Source organism: Thalia democratica, chromosome 5 (genome assembly GCF_965202585.1).
Source record: "Thalia democratica chromosome 5, ktThaDemo2.hap1.1, whole genome shotgun sequence".
Taxonomy (NCBI): domain Eukaryota; kingdom Metazoa; phylum Chordata; class Thaliacea; order Salpida; family Salpidae; genus Thalia; species Thalia democratica.
The window spans coordinates 17,531,189-17,552,052 of NC_139169.1; the positions used below are offsets into that span (position 1 = coordinate 17,531,189).

Genomic DNA, 20,864 nt, shown 5'->3' on the forward strand with positions numbered 1-20,864 from the left:
TCATTGAATTAAGTTGGGAATTTAGTAAAGGCACTAGTTACTGCAAAGTTGGTGATGAAGTAAAAGAGCTGTCTTTCGTTTTTGTTGCAGGCAGTAGTTTTTAATTTACGGATAATTCTTGGACTGCTGAGAACTCTGATAGTAGGGGATGTAGTTTGGATATTTAATATAATAAAATTATTATTGATATGACTTCTGCATACTTAACTCTTTCTAGCTTACTATGAAAAGCTAATAAGTTTTTTTTTCCGAATTTTGGCTAATGATATACTATATAATTTAAAACATTATAGAATTTGTATGCCGTTTTGTAAGTTTCAAAAATAAAAAAAAGAAGATTAGTATTATTTATTAACTAAGTTCTACTCTGTGTGGTTTCAATAATCTTTAAACTTGTTATTCCTTGTGTAAAGATCTGTTCTTTTTTACAAGTTGGCAAAATTTTTCTCGACAAAACTTTATTAGGTAAACAAAAAAACATAATTTTATATCAAAAATTAGTAAACTACCATTATTTGTTCATTTAATTACATATATATATATATATATATATTTATGTACTTCATGCAGTGTTTAACAAAATAAGAAATGTGTTGACAGACTAAAGTATACATAGCTCAATTTAGTGATAAGCCTTATGCTAATTATTTTTAGATAAACCTGTTATTTTTTTTTTTCTATCACTGTTACTCCTTAGCCTCGCTGTCGGTCGGTAGCTGTTTTTTTTTAAGTTTGTTTCATTTATTTATTTTGGAAGACTATGCTTTTAATGGATTATATTGGCAGATATTGGTTTAAAAAAGAGTTCATGCCGTTTTTTTTTTCCTTTAGAACTAGCTCCGTTATTTAACTTGTGTAAAAATATAAACAAATAATTTTTTAAGATCTTTAAGTTACATCTTTTTTTTACTGTCAAAATCAAAAGCAATCAGTTGTTGACAAAATATATAGTGAGGCTCGATGATTCAAAGGTCTTTCTCCACACCAATCCATTGGCCGTAGTTGTGAGCGTTCATACTTTTTTCTTCCAGCTCTTATTGTTTTTATTTTTGCTCTCTGGATTCTCTTTGCAAATAATTTCTTTTATTTTTCTTGAATGAAAATTATTGCTAGTTGAGTTATCAGCGAAGTGTTAAATGTTTTTGGTTACTTTTTCTTCTCTAATTAAGGTACAATTATCGATCTCATCATGTTTAAAATAGATATGCGGTTTTCTACTAAAACTAATAAACTTTCTTGTTGCATTTCTATTACAGATCATTAACAAAATTATGTTTTTATTAAAGACAATGATTAGCTAATAGTTTCAGGAATCACAGAAATGATGTCCTCAGGCCAAAGTCGGCCCACCGTTTATCTGGGAACAACTAATTCAGGAGTTGATGCAGTTTCCAAATATGAGATACTTGTCAGCAAACCCGGATGCATATTTTACGTGGGTTTCATCACACATTTGCTTTCGTACACTTTGATATTCTAGAAGAAAGCTTATCATAAGTACTTTGATCTTCTAAGAACTGTTTTTCTTTTGATGTGAGCAGCAAAATCTTTTTTTGGAAATAAAGTGTTCCTTATAAAAATATGCCCTTATATCTATAATTTACATTAATTTTCTTCTTTATAAAAAGTATTGAGAATTTTAACTAACTAGCTTTAGGAAAATTGGATTTATATTGTATAGTTATAGAGGGTATATTCTTAGTGATCTTTTTTTAATGAACAAACTTTAGTTAGTAAATTAATTTAATTCACAGCAAATTACCTTTAAGATCTGAGACTATTACAAATTCAATATTGGAAACAAATAGTTTGTAACTATGATAAAACATAAAACTTCAGTTGCGGGAATATCTAAAACTATAATATTTCTAAACTTTTTAATAGTTCATTATATTCACATGTTTTAATTATATGTAGTTTAATATTTTTGCTTATATGAAAGTATTTATTTAGTACGATATAAAGCAGGCTCATCAACTCGTACAAAAAACGTTAACACAATAACGAGTAACAATAACGAAAATGAATAAAAATTACTAAGCTTCAATTAGTATTAAAGCGAATAAATACTAAAAACATAAATACATGTTAATTGCAAAGACACCCAAAAAATCAATTTTCGAAAAAAAATATTGCGGTTAAAAATATTTTGTCATATTATTCTCTTTCGCACTTGATATGTACATTAGACAACAATGTGTAAAAATTAGTGCAAAAAACACCCTAAAGTACTGTTATGAAACAAATTATCCTAAAAAACTTAACACCAAGTAACAAAACATTACCAAGAAAAAATACCAAGAATGTTCTTAGGCAAAATAGAAAACACAAAATGTTACTTCCAAAAAGCAAGCTTTGACGAGAACAAAATGTGAAAACACTAGTAACACAGTGTTTAAAGATTGGTGAAAATTGCGCTAACATTAAAATTGAAAAAAATCGACTAAAATATCAAAATACTATATTTAAATCTGCAAGTATATAGAAAAATTTCTTAAGAAAACTGAAAACTAAAGACTTATAGCTAGCTAAAGATTAAACTAAAAAAAAATTAAAAAAATTTATTTTTCCTCAAAAAATTAAAAACAAATAAAAACGTTAGCTTTAGGGTTAATTTTTTTGTTAGAAGTGTAAATTTTTGTTTAAAACTTTTTGAATTTTCAATTAAATTATTTTGATTATTTAAAAGTTTGACTGAAAATTTTCATCTAAAAAACAGCTACAGGAATGTGAAGCTTGTAGAGCGCCTTCAAAAAATTTCATCAATGACTCATTACGTCATCAGTCGTCGGCGGTTGTTATGGTAACGTCATCAATAATTTTGACGTCATCAACTGTCGCCGGAAGGTCTCGTTGGTAACTTCTCGGTTTTCTGCGGTACTTGCGGTGAAGGTTCATTTCCGGCTCGTCACCTTCGAATTCTGTAAAATATTTTGCATGAGAACTCAGTTTGCTATTGATTGTTTAAGTTACATAAATCGAATTCAACCACTTGTAATTGTATTACAGCTGTAATTTATAATAAAATTGTTCAGACTTTCGAAATAGTCTACAAGTTATTTTCTGTAAAAACTATATAAAAATTGTATTGTTAAAAAGTAAATTAGATTTACTAATTAGTTTTATGCTTAAGTAAGAAACTAATGCAATCAACATTAAGCTTTTTATAAAATGTATATAAATGACATTTTAGACCAGGCTTTCCCAAAATGAGTGTTATTGCCATATATGGATACACAAATCAGGGTGTGACTTAGTCAGCTATCAGTCAGCAATAATTGGGGGCGATAAAATAAAAGGGTAACTAACTAGTAAATGGGCGATATTTTTTCAAATGGGTCAACTGTTTTTTTATTAAATTTACGCCAGGGGGGATTAAGAAAATGAGTTTTGTAAACCCTGCACTAGGATATTTATAGGGTTACCACTCGTTTTTGCAAAATTTTTTCCAGGTTTTCCAAATTTCTTCCAGGTTTTTAAAAGTAAACATTTTTGGGTCTATTTTTGGTTTTAAGTTAATTTCTATTAAAGTAACTGTGTTAAATAGTACAAAAACATTTTAAAGATGCTGTAAAGTTACTTTAAATGTGTTTTTTAATAAAAAAAAATTATGATGATGACAAAAAAAATTTGCTTATATGATAGATTTTTTGTGTAAAATTGAAATTTTAGTACTAAAAATGTTATTGAAAATTCCAGGTTTTTCCAGGTTTAATGATCAAAATTCCAGGTTTTTCTAGGTTTTTTCAAAATTTCTCAAGTTTCAGGTTTTTCCTGGTTATTTTTACCTAAATTGTCGAATTCCAGGTTTTTCAAGGTTTTTCCAGGTAAAGTGGCAACCCTGTATTTAATAGTTAAAGCAACCTTACTACTCTACTATTTTTATCATTAGAGTTCATACGGTAGATTAACATAACCACAAATAACACATGCCAACCGAACAATATTCTGAAAATAACGGCTATTGGGGAAGTATTTTTAGCTTGTTGATTACTGCCAATACACTGATGGTAGTTTGGACTGGTATCGTGCGTTATAACTCAGATTTAGCTAAAACAGACTTGTGTCTTTTTTGACTACTTCAAAAACAAATAGCTGTTCGAACTGACAGTGTGTAAGAAATTTTTATTGTTTTGCATAAACATCATTACACTTTACGTAAGTTCTATTGTACAGTAAGTAAGTACAGGGTTTACTTAATAACTCATAAACAAACATACATGGTTACACTTGAATGCCGTTATAGCGATTAGCTTTTTTCTTTGTTACAAACATACTTAATTTCTACAACAATTGTGTACGAACAATGCTATGTTATTAACAAGTGTTAAATTATTTACTTTTTCATCGAATCAAAACCTTGGAGAAACTTTAATCTATTTTTAAAGGAAATATTCTAGAAGTATAAGTAATAAAACGAAAACATATAATGATCTTAGTAACCTTCCTAACATAAAAGAAAATTTAGGATGTATCATAATTTTTTATACATTCTTTGAAAAACAGGAAAACATACAGGTCAACTAAAAACTTGATATAATGTACCATAGTTTTGTTAAAGTTGAAAACAACTTACAATAAACACAAATTTCGAAAAAAAAAGTTTCAAAAACTTAGCTGTGTAGATTACTAAACATAAAAGGTTGTGGGAAGTGCTTACAAACATTCTAAAACTTATTTTTTTAAATATTTTAATATGGAAATACAAATGAAACAAAATTAGCATTTGATAAGGTATTAATAAAATATTGATAAAAGTTTAAAAACTTATTTATTAGTGTACATTACAACTTGGTATCTATACATACATACGTATCTGAATTTTTGGAATTGAAAGTTATCCTCATAATGCAATACTGTTATCCCAATTTTTTACAAGGTTATAATTTAATTTCTTATTTAATCTGGTGCATAACTTCCTATAATATAAACTAATTAGATTAAATCATCAAAATAATTCTAGTGCAAGTTAGCATAAGTAAAAACATAAAATAAACTCATTATGTTGAAAAAAAGATCTTCATCGAAATCAAAAAAAAATATTGCTGGAAAAAAGCACTGTAACTCAAATTAATTTCAATAATCATCAAACTAAATAACTGTGATTGAACAAAGTAATAAAAACTTAAAAGATTTTTCTTTAGAATTAATAAAAGCTATTTAACAATTGGAATTTGTTAGAACTCAACACTTATAAATTAAAAACAATTAGTGAATGTGTAACTGACTTGATCAACTTTTTTAAATAATAGTAGAGATAATCATCAAAAATCTTTATCAAAAAATTGGAATTTTTCATTCCAGTCGAAGCAGAATCTGTTTTTTTAATTGATATATTATACTGAAAAACATCTAAAGTAATGCATCTTTTTTATAACATTAAGTTAAAGGCTTGAATGCTGTTAAAAGTTTTTTAAAACATATTTTAAACAGTTAGCTATGAAGTTTAGTTAAAAAATACTCACTTAAATTTATTTAATTTAATTCGTTGTAACATTGTTAAAGTTTTTCAACAACTATAGTATATATCAAGAAACATTGAGTTAAATTCTAACAAACTATTTTTTTCTACATACTTAAAAGGTAATAAATTTGTTTCATAAAAGACCTTGGTTTTCATTTAGTTTTTGAGCATTTTTTTACAAATTTTAAATTCAATTAATAAAGATAACATTAACAAATGAGCTAAAACTGTGATTTAAATCAAAACTTATCATAAAAGTTAATATGAACAATGAACTTCACCGCACGATCTACAACAACAGCATCCGAGACAATCCTACGACCGGTTTCATCCTTATTAGGACTCATCAGGCAGGAGTAGTCGCGTGAAACCGCTGTTGTGATCTAACCAAGCGGGCTTAAGTACGAAGTACTGAAGCGTCCGTTTGTGGGTAAAGTCCGAAAAATTGACGCAGGCAAATCTTCACAGCTCAACATCTTAGACATTGTCAGGTTAATGTGAGATCTTACTCTCTACGCTCGTTTTGATCAGTTTTAGCCAGTATTTATTTCGGCCATCGTCAACAAGTTGAGATGTTTTATGCCATCGAATATAAACAATGAACTTCACCGCACGATCTACAACAACAAAAACAGGACTTTACCCACAAACGGACGCTTCAGTACATCAGAATTGATGATCAGAAGCAAAAAGAAAGTTTTCGGCATTTTTAATGGTAGTTTTTTTGAGTAATCTTGTTGGAGGGGGGTCATAGCGTTTTTAATTTCTTTAAAGAGAACCTTTTAAAAGAAATGGGAAACCCTGGTCTAAAGGAACTTCAGATAAATATACACAAATTTATACAGTATATTCTAGAAACTGAAAAAATCCTTTTTTTTTTCAGCAAAAGAAGAATTTAAAAGAAATTTTTATCTAACAGACGCAAATATGGGTGAGAATTTATCATAACCACCATAAATTTTATTAAATTAAACAATTTTACTAAATTTTATTACCATGTACATAGAAACTGACCAGTAGCGAAGTTTTTGAGGAAACTGTTGTGAACTCTCATGAATGACGTGGTGCTGACGTCACAATCAATTTTGAACATGGCGGAATTTTCGTCGTCATCTATGAGGAAGGTGTCTGTTGGTATATTGTTTTGTTTGTTTAGTATTTTGTTGTTATTAATTGTTAGTTCTTGCTTTTTATGAAATTTTAGTAGAGGAAGTTATGATTTTCGGCATAAAATCTATTTTTTAAATTTCTAGTTTAAATTTGTATATCTTTGGAGATTAAATTCTAGTAAAATGGTATAAAAATTTTGTGTTTCAATCTTCTTAGAATACTTTTGCTAAACTAGCTTAGCTTCAATTTTTATTAAATGACATTAAATGTTATCATTAAAGTTAAATACACATAGCTAACCATTGGGAGGCGGACTGGGAAACAACAGGGACAATTTTTGTTTTGATGACAAATTTCTTCGGTTGATTGGCTGAATTAACAGTAAATCCTGTTAAAAATTAATAAAATCTTGGAGTTAGATAAAAAAGATATTTGTTTTTATTAAAATGTATTAGTAGTCTCCAAAATCTGTATACTTCACTTGTTTTGTGTAATTTATTTTTTTACACATTTACAATGTACTAACTTTCTGATTGTATTAAATTCCAAAATGTATTGTCATAAAATTAAAATTCATAACACAAACTAATGGCAAAAAAACCGAACTATTTACCAACATACTGTTAACAAAAACAACTACTTTATACGTATTAGCTTATCATAAATATATTAAAGATAAGAAACACACAAACTATTTTTGGGATTATTATCAGAAAATAGAAATTTCTGTAATAATTCTATAGTTAATTGTTTAAGTTCAAATAAGCAGCAACTTATGCTAACATAGTTGAAATAAATGATGTATGTAGTGTCATTGTCTCTGTCAAAATTTTTCATGAACATGTTTATTTTGCTTTGCTCATTATACAGGGCTGGTGCGTTCACATTTGTTGTTGGTGAATTTCTGTTCATATATAAAAAATATCAATATACTTTAATTAAAAGCAAAATTGTAAATTTGTTGTTGGTGAATTCCTGTTCATATAAAAAATATTAATATACTTTAATTAAAAGCAAAATTGTAAATTTGTTGTTGGTGAATTCCTGTTCATATAAAGAATATTAATATACTTTAATTAAAAGCAAAATTGTAAATTTGTTGTTGGTGAATTCCTGTTCATATAAAAAATATTAATATACTTTAATTAAAGGCAAAATTGTAAATTCGTTGTTGGTGAATTCCTGTTCATATAATTCAATATTTTAATCAAAATTAAAACTCTTAAAAGATTGTTTATTATTGATAGAAAAAAATTAAAAAATAAGTTTTGTAAACTTGAAGAAAATATACAATTTTGAATAATTTTCATACAATTAGTATTTGTTAAACAAACTCAGAAATAACTTTCTACACTTTTAAACAAGTGAATTTTTTTAAACTAAGTCACTTAAATACATACAAAATATAACAAGCTGATATTCAAGTTTATAAGAAATGATACTAGTTATTTAACAAATGTTATAATAAAAAAACATACTTTTTATTTTCATCTGAACTTCTTTGTTTTCTTCTATAGTTGTTTTTTCTGTTTGATTTCTGTAAAAATTAATACTTCAAAAATCTAACAATATTTTTGTTCCGAAATGTAAAATACTTTTACAGAATCTTGTGCAAAATCAAACCAAGTACGATTGAAAATATAAAATTCATTCACATATGGAAACTTAACATAATGAAATATCGGTAAAAAGAAAAACTTAATAAAAATATTTAGAAATAACTAAGTTTTAAAAAGATTAAAACTAAAATTGCAATTATCAACAAACTTGGATTTATAATTCTAATAAGCAATTACTTCAGAAGTTTAGTCTTAAAGTAATCAGTATATACTTATATAATTTCACTGTTTAAAACATTATTTAAAATTAAAATATTAAACAAACTTTTTCGTGATATTTTTGTGAGTTTTCGTTTGAATGGTAATTTTTAACCCATCTATCTAAATTCATAGAACTTGTCCTGAAAAATATTGATTGCAAAAAAAAACTTAGTAAATTCATATTAAGAAAAAAGTTAAGTATTGTTTACTATGCAGTTTTTGTTATCAACTTATGATTGAAAAAGTTGAATTTTTTTTTAAACTTTGGTCAAAGAAACTTTTTAGACTTTTTTTTCAAATCTGCCTCCTACAAGTTGTTTGTAATATCAAAAAGAACATTTCCTGAAGATTTAAAGTAAATACTTTAAAAAATGAAGGAAGAAATAAAGTTTTAGTGAATTTTTCAAAATTCGCAGAAAATTAGCCTTGAAACTTTTTGATCCCATACGGTTTTATCAATTTTTTTACAAAACTGGTTATATCTCAACAGCTTCTTATTTTTTAATTTCTATAAAAGTATCTTGTAGTATATACACTAAGCTTTTTAATAAGAGCCAACATTATTTTTGTAGAAGAAAATGTTAGAACTCCCTATGCCCTTGGCTTATTTATAAATTTATATCAAAGCAAGAATACTGCTATCGAGCTACTTCAAAAAAAAAGTAATATAATTAAAATACTTTTTTTTAATAAGTGCTTACAATGTAAACAAAACTGTTAACAGATTTCAAATAACAATCAACAGACCTGATAGTTTCAGTTTCGTTAATTTCACTGCAGGGTTTTCCCCCATTCTGGTTGTTATGAAGCCTGTAGTTAGCAGTTGGTGGGGGTGGAGGCAAATTAACCTGGAAAATTATTTATTGTATATTGTTGAGAAATATACTTTTGTACGAAATAACATCAAAAGCTAATATTAAGACAAACTGAACAAAATATTATTAATATGAACTTTTTGTTGAAAGTCAGAGGTAATATTTTTTAAATACTTATGACTTTGAAATTTAACTTTTGTCTTAAAAATATAAGTTTACAATTTAATTTATGTATGTTTAAGACCAGCTTTTTACATATAAACATATCAAAAAAAAAGTATTATGTTAAAAAATACTAAACTTAAAAAATAACGGTATTTTTTTGGTTATCAAAAACTTGAAACCCATTAAAATAAGATAAAACTAGATTAAAAGTCTACAAATAAGGAAGTACTAAATTCAACAGTAAAAATATCGTTAACAAACACTTTTTGAGTATAAATTTTAATTTCAAAATAAAAAAGTTTAAAATCAAACCTTTTTGTTTTTAACGGGTGTTTGCAACGGAGAAACATGTGAATCAAAATTGTTAGTGGACGACTTCGGTGGACTAGCAACAAATTTCTGCTTTTTACTTGCAGCTTTCGAATCACTTATTAAATTTTGTTTGTTTTTTGCTTGGAGCACCACAGTTGTCGGTGATTTAGTTGTCCTACCTGTTAATTATTATTGGTAAAAGCTTACTTTTTGATAGGAATTTTGTGTAAAGCTAAAAAAATATTTGTTAAACAGTTGTTTAGTAAAGAAAATTGTGTTAGAATCACATGTATTTAAAAGTATAGTTATGTAAAAATATTAATTTATTGTGTAGGTTTTTTAGCTTACTATTACCAAACTTTTTTTGGTAAAGAGTAGCAAGAAATAATTTCATTAATTTCTTACAAAAAACAATATATTTCAAACAATTGTAAATTTTAAGTTGCACATTAAAAAGTTCTAATAAGTCTGAACTAGTTCTGATAAGAACTGAAACAGAAAAACAAATTTTATTCATGAAAAACAAACTTTGCACGGGATAGTGAAATCTCTTTCTGAATGTCAACCCGATTTCTTCCTTCAATTTTCTTTTCAACAACCTGTGGTAGTGGGGCGTCTCGTTCGTTTGTCGGAACAAACTGAATATCCTGAAACAGTTTTTAAAAATCAGTTAGTTTTTACTTATACTGTTTCAGAATAAGTCTTACATCTTAAGAAGGATGATGTACAAAATAAAATAAAAAAAGTTTTTCATTAAAAATATTCAACATAAGCATAATATAAATTTTTTTGTTTAAGATATTTTGAAAGGTATAACTTTTTTCAAGCTGTTTAACTTTTTCTTAAAATTATCTATACAACAACTGACTTAACTTTTTCATAAAAAATATTATCAAAAAAAAAAAAACCATACGATCAAACAGACAAACCGGTTCTTGAGGTCGTCCACGGTGTTTTTCACCGCGTCGTCAATGAAGTACTGGTCGCTGGTCTTGTTGTCCACCACCGACAGCAACCTCCTGCTGCTGCGGTGCACCTCATTGTTGACGATGGCCGGTAGGTGGGGCCGCATCTCGTTCGGGTGCGTGACTCCGTTGAACGATCTGTTTCAGTGGTTGGTTACTTGTTTTTTTGTGTTAAATTTGGGAAGAACAAGAGTAAGTGAACACTGCGGTTTTAAGTTTACTGTTTTAAGGTTTTGTTACTTGTTTTTTTAGAGTCAGTGAAAATTTATTTTTAAACAGCGGTTTCAAGGTGGACGGGCCTGTTTTTGCACCACTTTTACTCGACTTTTGCACGAGGTTAGGGTCAAGGTCAGAGTTGGAATTATGTTTAGGTTCAGTGTTTGAGTCGGGATCAGGATTAGAATTGAGGTTAGGTCAGGATGATTACGTGTAAAGCGACGCCATGCATAAGTGACACTCACTCGTTTCAAGACATTAATAGGGAAATATAAATTATTATACTATGTATAAAACTGAGTACAGTTTTCATTATTTTTTTATTAATTTTTAATCGATTAATTCAAATACTGATATTTAAAATCAAACTTTAATTTTCAAATCAAAACAAAATGTCAAAAATTCCAACCTGGACGACAGCGTGAATGTGCAGACCATGCATAGAGCGAAGAATGCCATTAATCTCTGTTTCTTGTTGCTCGTGTGAATGGTGTACGTTTCACTAGATTGAGCTCTCGGTTGGATTATACGCACCTTACTCAGCAGTCCCTTGCATTTTAATACCTGGGAAACAATGTTGGGTTGCTTTTATATGGTGATACAAGGTATTCTAACTTTATTTTTCTTCAGGGTGCAAAGTACCAGGTTTGTTAACAGCTCTTTTTTATTAAACTTTTTGACAAGCAAGTTACAACAAAGTTGTTGCTAGAGCTTAAAACTAGCCCGAATCAGTCTTATTGTATTGGTTGAAGTTAGATCAGGTAATTAAATAAGATATTTGGATAATTAAATTTATAATTCAGCTAAAAACTACAAAAAAAAATATATTTTGTAATTTAAATAAAAATTTTGAAAATTGTTCTGAGTTTGGTAGAAATAAATTTATACTAATGTGAGTCAGTCTGAAAATAATAAAATTATTTTTAATAAGTTGTAATTTATAAGTTGACCTGAGCGAGTAGCAACCTTGCTACGTTTTAAAACTTAACACCTTCTTTCAAAAGTAACACATAATAACTTTTTCAAATTAACAACAAAAAATGTACTCAAAAATCAGTTTAAGTTAACTCTGAAAACTTCTGAATGGAAAAACAAAACAACTTAAACATTTATGAATTACAGCAAGACCGTTTATAGTTCTAAATTATACCTCAGACTTTCTTTAAATTGTTTATAATTTGAGCAACTCTATTAACAAAGCAATTTGAAATTTTATTTAAATTCTACAACTTTATTGTTTTTACAAACCTCGCTTGTAAGGTTGTTGTTTTCCTGAACGAGCAAGTTGATCTCATCTTGCTGCTCTTTGTTTATTCTTTTTAAATTTTCGTTTTCATCATTCAATTCATAAACTTTGTTTTTCAGGTCAATGAATTCCTGTCCATAAAAATTATGATTAACATGCCTACTTTTAATTTGATTTATTTAACAAATGCTTAACATAAAACATAAAAAAGTGCGAATAATAAAAAGTCTGTTGAAAGTAAAAAAAAACGTAATAAAGGCTTAAAAAAACTGTCAAAGTACACATATAAACTATGATGTTAACCATATGTGTGTACACATGAAATAAATATTACAAAGAAATAAGCTTTTGGTAGTTTTACAGTGTTGAAAGCTGTAAAACTAAAGTTTCATGAACTAAACAAACACAAACAGCTTTTGAACAGTTGTTGTTTCAGCGAATTAGCTTTCAAGTACAATTCAAAGCACAATTTCACATGTAAAGTTTAAAACAACATAGACGCTTGTCTTTTTTATTTAAATAAGCTTAAATAGACTGTAAATAATTTAATACTATTTAGAAAGTTTAATATAATTAAAAGAAAGAAACTAAGAACACAGCTTATTCTTAAATTCTTGAAAGTTTACAAAATCTGTGATATATATTGATCAGTTTTTTTTGGATTTAAAGACTAATAAATATTAAACCATCAAGAAATTTGCTCTAACTTTCAGCCGAGTTTGTTGAGATAACAACAGATAACTTCTTTAAATTAAAAATCTAGATACAAGTTAAGTTAGATACAGTTAGAAAACAGTTTAAAGTATTTACTTCATAGAATACTCAAAAGAATTTCATAAAAGGAGTGCATTTATTTTTTTCTCAAGAATTTATTCAACAAACAAATCTTTGCTTAAAGAGCTCGTCAGTGCATTAAATAAATTATATTTGAATAAAAAGAAATTATTCAATGCGCTAACAAGCTGTTTTAGCAAAAAAATAGTTTGCTATACAAATTATGGAAAAAGAAACAATAAAAATCTATCAGGATTATGTATAAGTATAGGTTTTTAAAAATAAAACTTCATAAAAACTATTAGCTTTTGTCTTAATACTATTAAAAAACAAACCTGTTTTTTTCTTTCTCTGGATTTAGAAGCAGAAAGTCTGTTTTTTATTTGCCTTTCTTTTTGCTTGTTGCAACGCTGTAATAAGACATAATTAAAAATAATAAAAAATAAGAGTTGATATGCTTATTTTCAGCCGACGATTATTAACACCTACAGTTACAACATGAAAAAAAGTATTAACGTAAATAAGTTATAAAAACAAAATTATAAATAGTATAATACAACTAATAACAAACAAATGTTATTAACGCAAATAGTACGTAATAACTATATACAAAACAACATTAATGACTAATAAAGAGTGTAAACAACTCTGGTTTTTCAACATTATATAACAAAACATAAGGTAAAAATTTGTTGTATACTATTCAATCGTTTATTTAACTACAGAACTTCTTATTACAGCAGCAAAATTAACATTTTTTAGGCATTTACAAAAATACCTTACTTAAAATCTTTTTACTTTAATTAATTATTCAACAATACTTTTTAAATAACTACACTTTTTAGTACAAAAATTTAAACGTTTTAACAAAAAAGACTATTTTCTATTGCTAACATTATTATTATTATATTGTTTATTGGGCAATGTTGGACTCAGGCATCAAAACCTGAGCCACTTAAACAGGACACAAAAAAAGAGAAAAAGAAAATAAACTTATATACAACACTTTAAGATAAATAATATATATATATACAATATATTACAACAAACTTTTTCATCGATGGCGTCGACGGTGAAGTTACTGCAGCCGGTGTTGGTTACATCGAACACACTGGTGCTCGCCACCTGAGGCGCTGGTACGATCGGTTTCTTCCTGCTGTTGCTCGACGCCATCAGCGGCTTCGGTTTGCTTTCTGTGTTAGAGTGTGTTAAAACTTGTGCCCGAAACACTTTATAAATCCGTGAATTTATAAAACAATGAGTAGTAAATCAACTTTGGATGCACAGGATTTTCGAAATAAGTTGTATTTGTTTGAAACTCTTAAGAAATTTTAGTGCTAGAGTAGGATAAAAATATGTTGAGAATGTACCAAAAAACTATACAACCAAAAAAAAAAATAAAACTCAGTTTAAAATAAACATATGTTTTTTAATACTTTTAGTAGTTTGAGTAAAAATAATAAATTGACAAACATACACTTTTATACTGAAAACTAAGACATTGTGTCTTTTAATCACCTACTACAACTAAATACACAAAGGTTTCCAACCAATTTAAACTTTAAGTATATTGTGATGCTTAATCGTACTATTCTGTTTTTTTAATTTATAATAAAACTATTTTAAAAACAGCATAAGAACTTTAAAAAAACTACAGTAGTTTTGTGACACAGCAGCATTTTTTTAATTATTTTAAAACACGGAAGTACTAAAACTTGTTAGAAAATTTTACTTACAATAGAAACCACCTACACGTATTGAAAGCATTTTTATTTTCCCGCCATTTCATGACTAGTTACACGTGTTTCTTACTATGTGTTTCTTTTTTGTGAAAACATAAAGTAAGAAAAGAATTGTTTTTATGAAAATTTGTAATAAAAAGCTAAAATAAGTTTTTAACACGTAAAAAATAACTATGTTGTAAACTTAGTAGAACTCATAAATCTATTTTGCGAAAAAGGTATATAAAATTACCGAGTAGTTTTTTTTCAAAACACTCTTAAAATAAAAAACGGTAATTAGTTTTAAAGTATTGATACTTTATGAAAAAGCATAAAACTAAAATTCATAATGCTAAATTAAATATAACTTTTAGTGTTTGAACAAATTAATTAGTTAAACTAAAAAGTAAAATAAAAAGAAGGTTTTCAACAGATAAAATTCTAAAATATATTACAATTAATTTTAGAACAAAAACTGTCTTTTGCAACTTTTAGTAAATTAATTGTTTAGGATATGTATTTATCTAAACAAACATATTTTGCCATGTGTAATTCTTAAAATAATGTACTACTTAACATTTAAATTAAATAAAAATAACAATAAATGAGCAAACTATTTATGTAATAAAATAAATAAACAATATTACAAAAACTACATTAGTTTATACAAGAACTTAAACAACAAACTTACAAACTGAAGACTAATTAGTTTGTCAATGTTTTTATGAAATCACATATTTAATACAAAATTTATGAAAACATTAGAATTAAAAACAGGCTTTATTAACCTATAAACATTATCAACTCAAAAACAGTTCTATTTAAGGGCATAGAGGGGGTAAACACCCTTTTTTGGTTTTTGATCTTATTCTATACAGTTTTTACTAAGCTACAAGATGTTTTTTACAGATTTAAAAAATTCAAAATAATTTTTGAGATATAGCCGGTCAAAGTCAGAGCCAACAATATGTTCCTTATGGGAGGCGCAAACTAAAACGGCAAAAATAGACTATTTTACTAAAAATCTATCTTCTCCTACGTTTTTTGAGATAACTACCTCAAACTTTAAGGAAATGTTCCTTGATATATTTAAAAAATTCTGTCGGAAGGAATTTTGAAAAAATAAAAAATAAAAATTTTATATAAAAAATAAAGAAAAAAAACAGTTTTTTTTTTTGTTTTTTTGTTATAAATTTTTTTTTTTAAATATTTTTAATTCTGTTCCGACAGAATTTTTTAAATACTGCAAGGAACATTTCCTGAAAATTTGAGGTAGTTATCTCAAAAAACGTAGGAGGAGATAGATTTTTAGTGATTTCTAGTTATTTGCCATTTTAGTTTGCGCCTCCCATAAGGAACCTATTGTTGGCTCTGACTTTGACCGGCTATATCTCAAAAATTATTTTGAATATTTTAAATCTGTAAAAAGCATCTTGTAGCTAAGTAAAAACTATATAAAATAAGATCAAAAACCAAAAAAGGGTGTTTACCCCCCCATGCCCTTAATCTACAATTTGAACGTTTTTAGAAAATAACACAAACTGATTAAATGATAAAAAAAGGTTGAACTTACTGTTACTGTTATTGTCGTGTTCTATGGTGCTGACTGCTTTAACAAACTGCTGCTGGGGCTTGTTGTTTGTTGAAAGTAGTTTGATCACCTGCGGTTGACCTGAACAAATACACTTGATAACTTCCTAACTTATCTTATGTGAAAACATAAGCTATTTAGATAGTTTTGTGCGAAATAATTCGTTAAAACAAAAAATTCTTTGATTGTTGGTAGTCTAGATTGTATTTAAGTATTTGCTTGTTGTGAGTTCTTAGAAAAAAAAGCACATTTAATCAATGTTGCAGTTAAGACTTTAAAATTTTAACCAACTAACTAAGTTGTTTTGTATTTGAACATGCTTGTTTTTCATAATAGTTATAAGCTTCAATTTTGTCTTTTGAACCTCAAGATATTTTAAAGATAAATAAAACATCTAACCGTTATTATTAGAAGAATTGGTAACAACCACTTGTTGGTTGTTGCTCGGAAGTATTATAATCGGCTGGTTACTAACGGGGATTTCCGGCTTTATGTTGATCACTCTCGGTATGTTTGTAACCTGAAAATAATAACGCGTTGCAACTTTTATTGGTCAATTCCGTCTACAATTAAACTGATTTTTTCTATAAAAAATATACTTTTACTAAAATATGCTTTTATACAGTACCATTAAATACTAGATCAAATTCTGGTATTTTTTTTTCAAAAAAAGTTCAAATTGTAGATTACGTAAAACTGTTTTTGAATTAATCCAATTTATAAACAAATAAAGCTTATTTTCAACTCTAGTGTTTTCATAAATTTTTTATCAAATATGTGAGTTCGTAAAAAAAAATAAACGTTTTGCAGACCTGTAATTATAGTCATTTTGTGAGTGCACATAAAATTTTAGTATAACTTGATATTCTTTAACTCCTACATTATTGAGTAGAATTATTATTAGCAATGGAAAAACAAAGTTAAAATCAGACTGAGAGAAGTTATTCAATTGCTACTCTTTAAAAGTTAAAAATAAAAATTTCAAAACCTTTCATAAGACATAGTGAGCCTTTTTAACATTTAAATGACCTCACTATCTTAATAAAGTAAAAATCAAGCTAAAAACTGTAAAAAGGTAAGAAAACAAACAAACATATTTCATTATTAAAACTACTTTGTGGGGAATATCATTATATAAAACTAACGTTATTAGTGCCATTCAAAGTGATAGTTTGGTGGTTGTTAACAATTTGAGGTTTCACTATTTTGTTTGTGTTCAAACATCCAGGTTGTGGTGATGTTTTTATTTGTCTCAATGGAACCTGCTACAAAAACACATCTGTTAGCGGCAATATTGATATGATAAATTCTTTACATAACATAGTTGAAATTAACTTATTTTGCTATAATTACAGTAATTTTTTACTTACACAGTAAAAGTTGTATTACTATTATGTTTATTAGGTAATCAATGGCACATGTTAAAAGTAAGTAGAAACAGTAAAATTTTTAAACTTACAGACTTATTTGTTTTCAACAGTACAAACTGAATATATTTATTTAACCTTTGCACAAAAATGTTACTTAGTTGCAGTTCAAAACCGCATGTGTTTATAAATAGTAAAAACAAATTTAACAGTTATTTATTAAATTTCAAACTTTATACCAGTCACAATTTTTTTTCAAATTTAATATTTAAATTTACAGTTTATAGTTTTACGCAATCCTGAATCTTACGTAATCAAAAAAAAATCTCAAAATATTCGATGCGTGTACAATTATCTATTTTGTTAACGCATCAATAACCACGCATTTTTACAAATTGAAGTGAAACTCTTATTTGTAGTTCAGTTATAATGATAAACTTCAAAGTATTATAATATTTACTGATTACTGCAATTTTTAACCCTGTAAATTTTATGTAACAATGTTAAATTTATGTGTTAAATTATATGATGTAAACTGTAAAGTTATATCTCAATGAACTGATTGTTTAAAAATAACAAGTACATGTAATTCAAATTTAGACTTAATTATACATTGAAGTATATTTAAAAATTAAATCTTAAAAGTTAAATGTATGGTATCAACTAAAAATAGTAAAAGAGTAATTATGAACTTATGGTTTTTAAATTACACAACAAAATTACCTAATAAGCCATTAATAGTTTAATGAGAAAGTATCAATGTTTTACCACGTATTCAAAACTACACAGAAAATTTAAACAAAAGAACACTCTAAAGAGCCACTTAAAGTTTAACAAAAGCCCGTTTATTGTTCTATTTCAAAAGTAATCAACTTTTTTTTGATTGACTTTTAACGTTTTTAAGTTTAAATATGTTAAATACTGTTTTAAATTTAATTCATGAACAATTTAAATCGCAATAAATGAATTACAATCAAGCATACTTGGGTTTTAATAACTTAAAACTATATAATAACACTAAAAAACATGTTTTTATAACACCATATATAATGTGAAAATTTTTCTCTTTTTTTTCTTCGTTCATTAAATGTAATTATTTTTTTTTTTGTAAGCATAGTTTCTACTTAGAGAACAATTGTTTAAAAAACATTTAGGACATGATGTTTTTTCATAAATTTGCGACTTACGCCACTTAAACACTTACAAACACTCCAAACTAATAAATAAAAGCCGACCCATTGTTTAGCAGCTAGAATAATTAGCTGGAATAAAATTGAAAAGTTCAAACCAATTTAAACTTATACAAAAACCCTATTGAGAATAGTTTTTCAGTTAAAACTAAAAATTAGTTTAAGTAAAATTTGCTGAGATTAAAATAATACATTGTTCAATAATGTAATACATAAAAAAAAGAACAATCAAATAGAAAATTTGACATTACCTTACAGGTTTTAAAATAGATTTAAGAAAACCTTTCTATGTTCAACATAAAACTTTCTTCGAGCACTAAATAGCCTTTAAATCCAACTAAGTACAGTGATAACTAGAACAAAAAATTATAAAACTCACAGTTAAAACAGTTCCATTGTTATGTTGGTTGTTAGCTTCGAAATGAAACGAGTTTTTTACTGGATTTGACGATTTCCGCTTGTTTTTATTTGAAGCTGGAACACCTGTTATTAGTAAATTGTATAAAATAAATGTGTTTTCCTGAAATTATATGATTTAAACGTAGTTTTAATAACTTTGCTTACAATTATTCATTTATAAGGGTACTATTTGTTTGATGTGTTTTTTTTTAAATAGCTCATACTTTGTAGAAAAGATATGTTTTTATACTAAATGATGAGCTATTTTATTGGTATCCCTGCAAATAATAAAGTAAGCTTTAAATTTCGAGAATAAAAAATCTTGATTCATTCATCTGACACACAAACTTATTTTAAAAAGCAATATTAATTAGTAATATTAAATAAAATTTTTAGCCTAATACTTTATTTTATAGTAATGACGTGTATAATGTAAAGCTAAGTGTAAGAATGAAGTTATTTTTTAATAGTAATTATATACTTAAAGTGATACATAATTATACAATATACATTTATCTTATGCTTTTAAGTATAACAAATATAAAAATTAAATAATTTGATCAACCAAAAAAAATGTTTAAAAACACTTTCAAAAATAAAAAGCGAAGTTTGAAGAAAAAAATTCTAAGAAGTCTTATTTCAAGAAATTGATTAAAGTAACTTACGTTTGGTAGCTACTAGTGTGTTTGGTTGAATATTTCTAACAATTTGATTTGAGCCAAGGATATCATCGACATTATGAGCTGTAAATGTTTATAAATAAATAAATTTAAGGTAATAATCATCAACAACAAATTAAAAATACCAAGTATACCAAATAACCTTATATTAATATACGCATTTTTTTCTTATACTGTATGTATAATCATATTATTATAGTGTATCTAAAATTGTAAAACTTATTTTCAAAATACTGTTTTAACATTTTAAAACTAATGCTAATAAAAAATGGTTTGACAAAATACAACGAAAAGATAGGATGGTATTAAGTCATACAAACACCAAATATTTTGTCTCAGATTTTTACAAAAAAAAACTATTAAATTGATTTAAAACTATCTAGTTTACACAGCGGTTTTTAAAATGAGCACGTAAAACTGGTCTGCAAAATTACTGCAAGTAGGTATGATTAATTAACCATAAAACAAACTTTGCAGCTTTTCTTTATTATTGTTACAATCAAGCCAAACAATGACTCTAAAATGAAAGCAAGTTTGTATAAACCATTTATGGTTTTAATTATTAATGGCTAAGCTTTTTGTCCTTTTAAAATGAAGCTCAGATCTTTTAAAGTATAACTAACAATACAGCAACTAAATTTCTTCAAAGTTATCAATAAAAACAGTGTTCTAACGTAGTAGAATATAATATAAATCAAGTATATATTTAAAAAATTATAAAGACTATTAAACCATTCTATAAACTGTTTTAACTAATAACCATTAAAATAAATGCTTACAGTTCCAGCACAGACATGCATATATAATAATAATCATCATAACAGTTTTATGTAATAAACATTATTTTTAACTAAAGTAAGAAAAACAAACTTTTTTGTTGAACTTGTGATGAAAAGACAACTTTGTTTTGACCGTTCTGCCTTTTGTTGTAATGTCTTTGCAGAATTCTAAATAAAATAGACTATTTTCTATCCAAACTATTTAATATTTTACATTTTATGTATTGCTTTTATAGATAAGAAATTGAGT

General features: G+C 26.4%; 1 protein-coding gene across 3 annotated transcripts in view; it reads right to left on the reverse strand.

The window, feature by feature from the left end:
* Positions 1–1,969: 1,969 nt before the first annotated feature.
* LOC145835576 (uncharacterized) overlaps positions 1,970–20,864 on the reverse strand; it is a 28,114-nt gene continuing 9,219 nt past the window's right edge. For 2 of the 3 annotated variants that reach the window (XM_082943238.1, XM_082943236.1), the window contains exons 7-26: positions 20,706–20,782; positions 19,821–19,898; positions 19,136–19,239; positions 17,345–17,464; positions 16,599–16,719; positions 16,182–16,280; positions 13,938–14,080; positions 13,223–13,297; positions 12,116–12,244; positions 11,277–11,431; positions 10,616–10,789; positions 10,215–10,333; positions 9,687–9,865; positions 9,142–9,242; positions 8,459–8,534; positions 8,053–8,111; positions 7,358–7,478; positions 6,875–6,962; positions 6,479–6,592; positions 1,970–2,921 (exon numbers count right to left, since the gene is read on the reverse strand). In XM_082943238.1, the coding sequence (XP_082799364.1) occupies positions 2,782–2,921; positions 6,479–6,592; positions 6,875–6,962; positions 7,358–7,478; positions 8,053–8,111; positions 8,459–8,534; positions 9,142–9,242; positions 9,687–9,865; positions 10,215–10,333; positions 10,616–10,789; positions 11,277–11,431; positions 12,116–12,244; positions 13,223–13,297; positions 13,938–14,080; positions 16,182–16,280; positions 16,599–16,719; positions 17,345–17,464; positions 19,136–19,239; positions 19,821–19,898; positions 20,706–20,782 (2,272 nt within the window). In that variant the 3' untranslated portion in view covers positions 1,970–2,781. The remainder of the gene's footprint in view (positions 2,922–6,478; positions 6,593–6,874; positions 6,963–7,357; positions 7,479–8,052; positions 8,112–8,458; positions 8,535–9,141; positions 9,243–9,686; positions 9,866–10,214; positions 10,334–10,615; positions 10,790–11,276; positions 11,432–12,115; positions 12,245–13,222; positions 13,298–13,937; positions 14,081–16,181; positions 16,281–16,598; positions 16,720–17,344; positions 17,465–19,135; positions 19,240–19,820; positions 19,899–20,705; positions 20,783–20,864) is intronic. The other variant, XM_082943237.1, reaches the window with a different exon arrangement.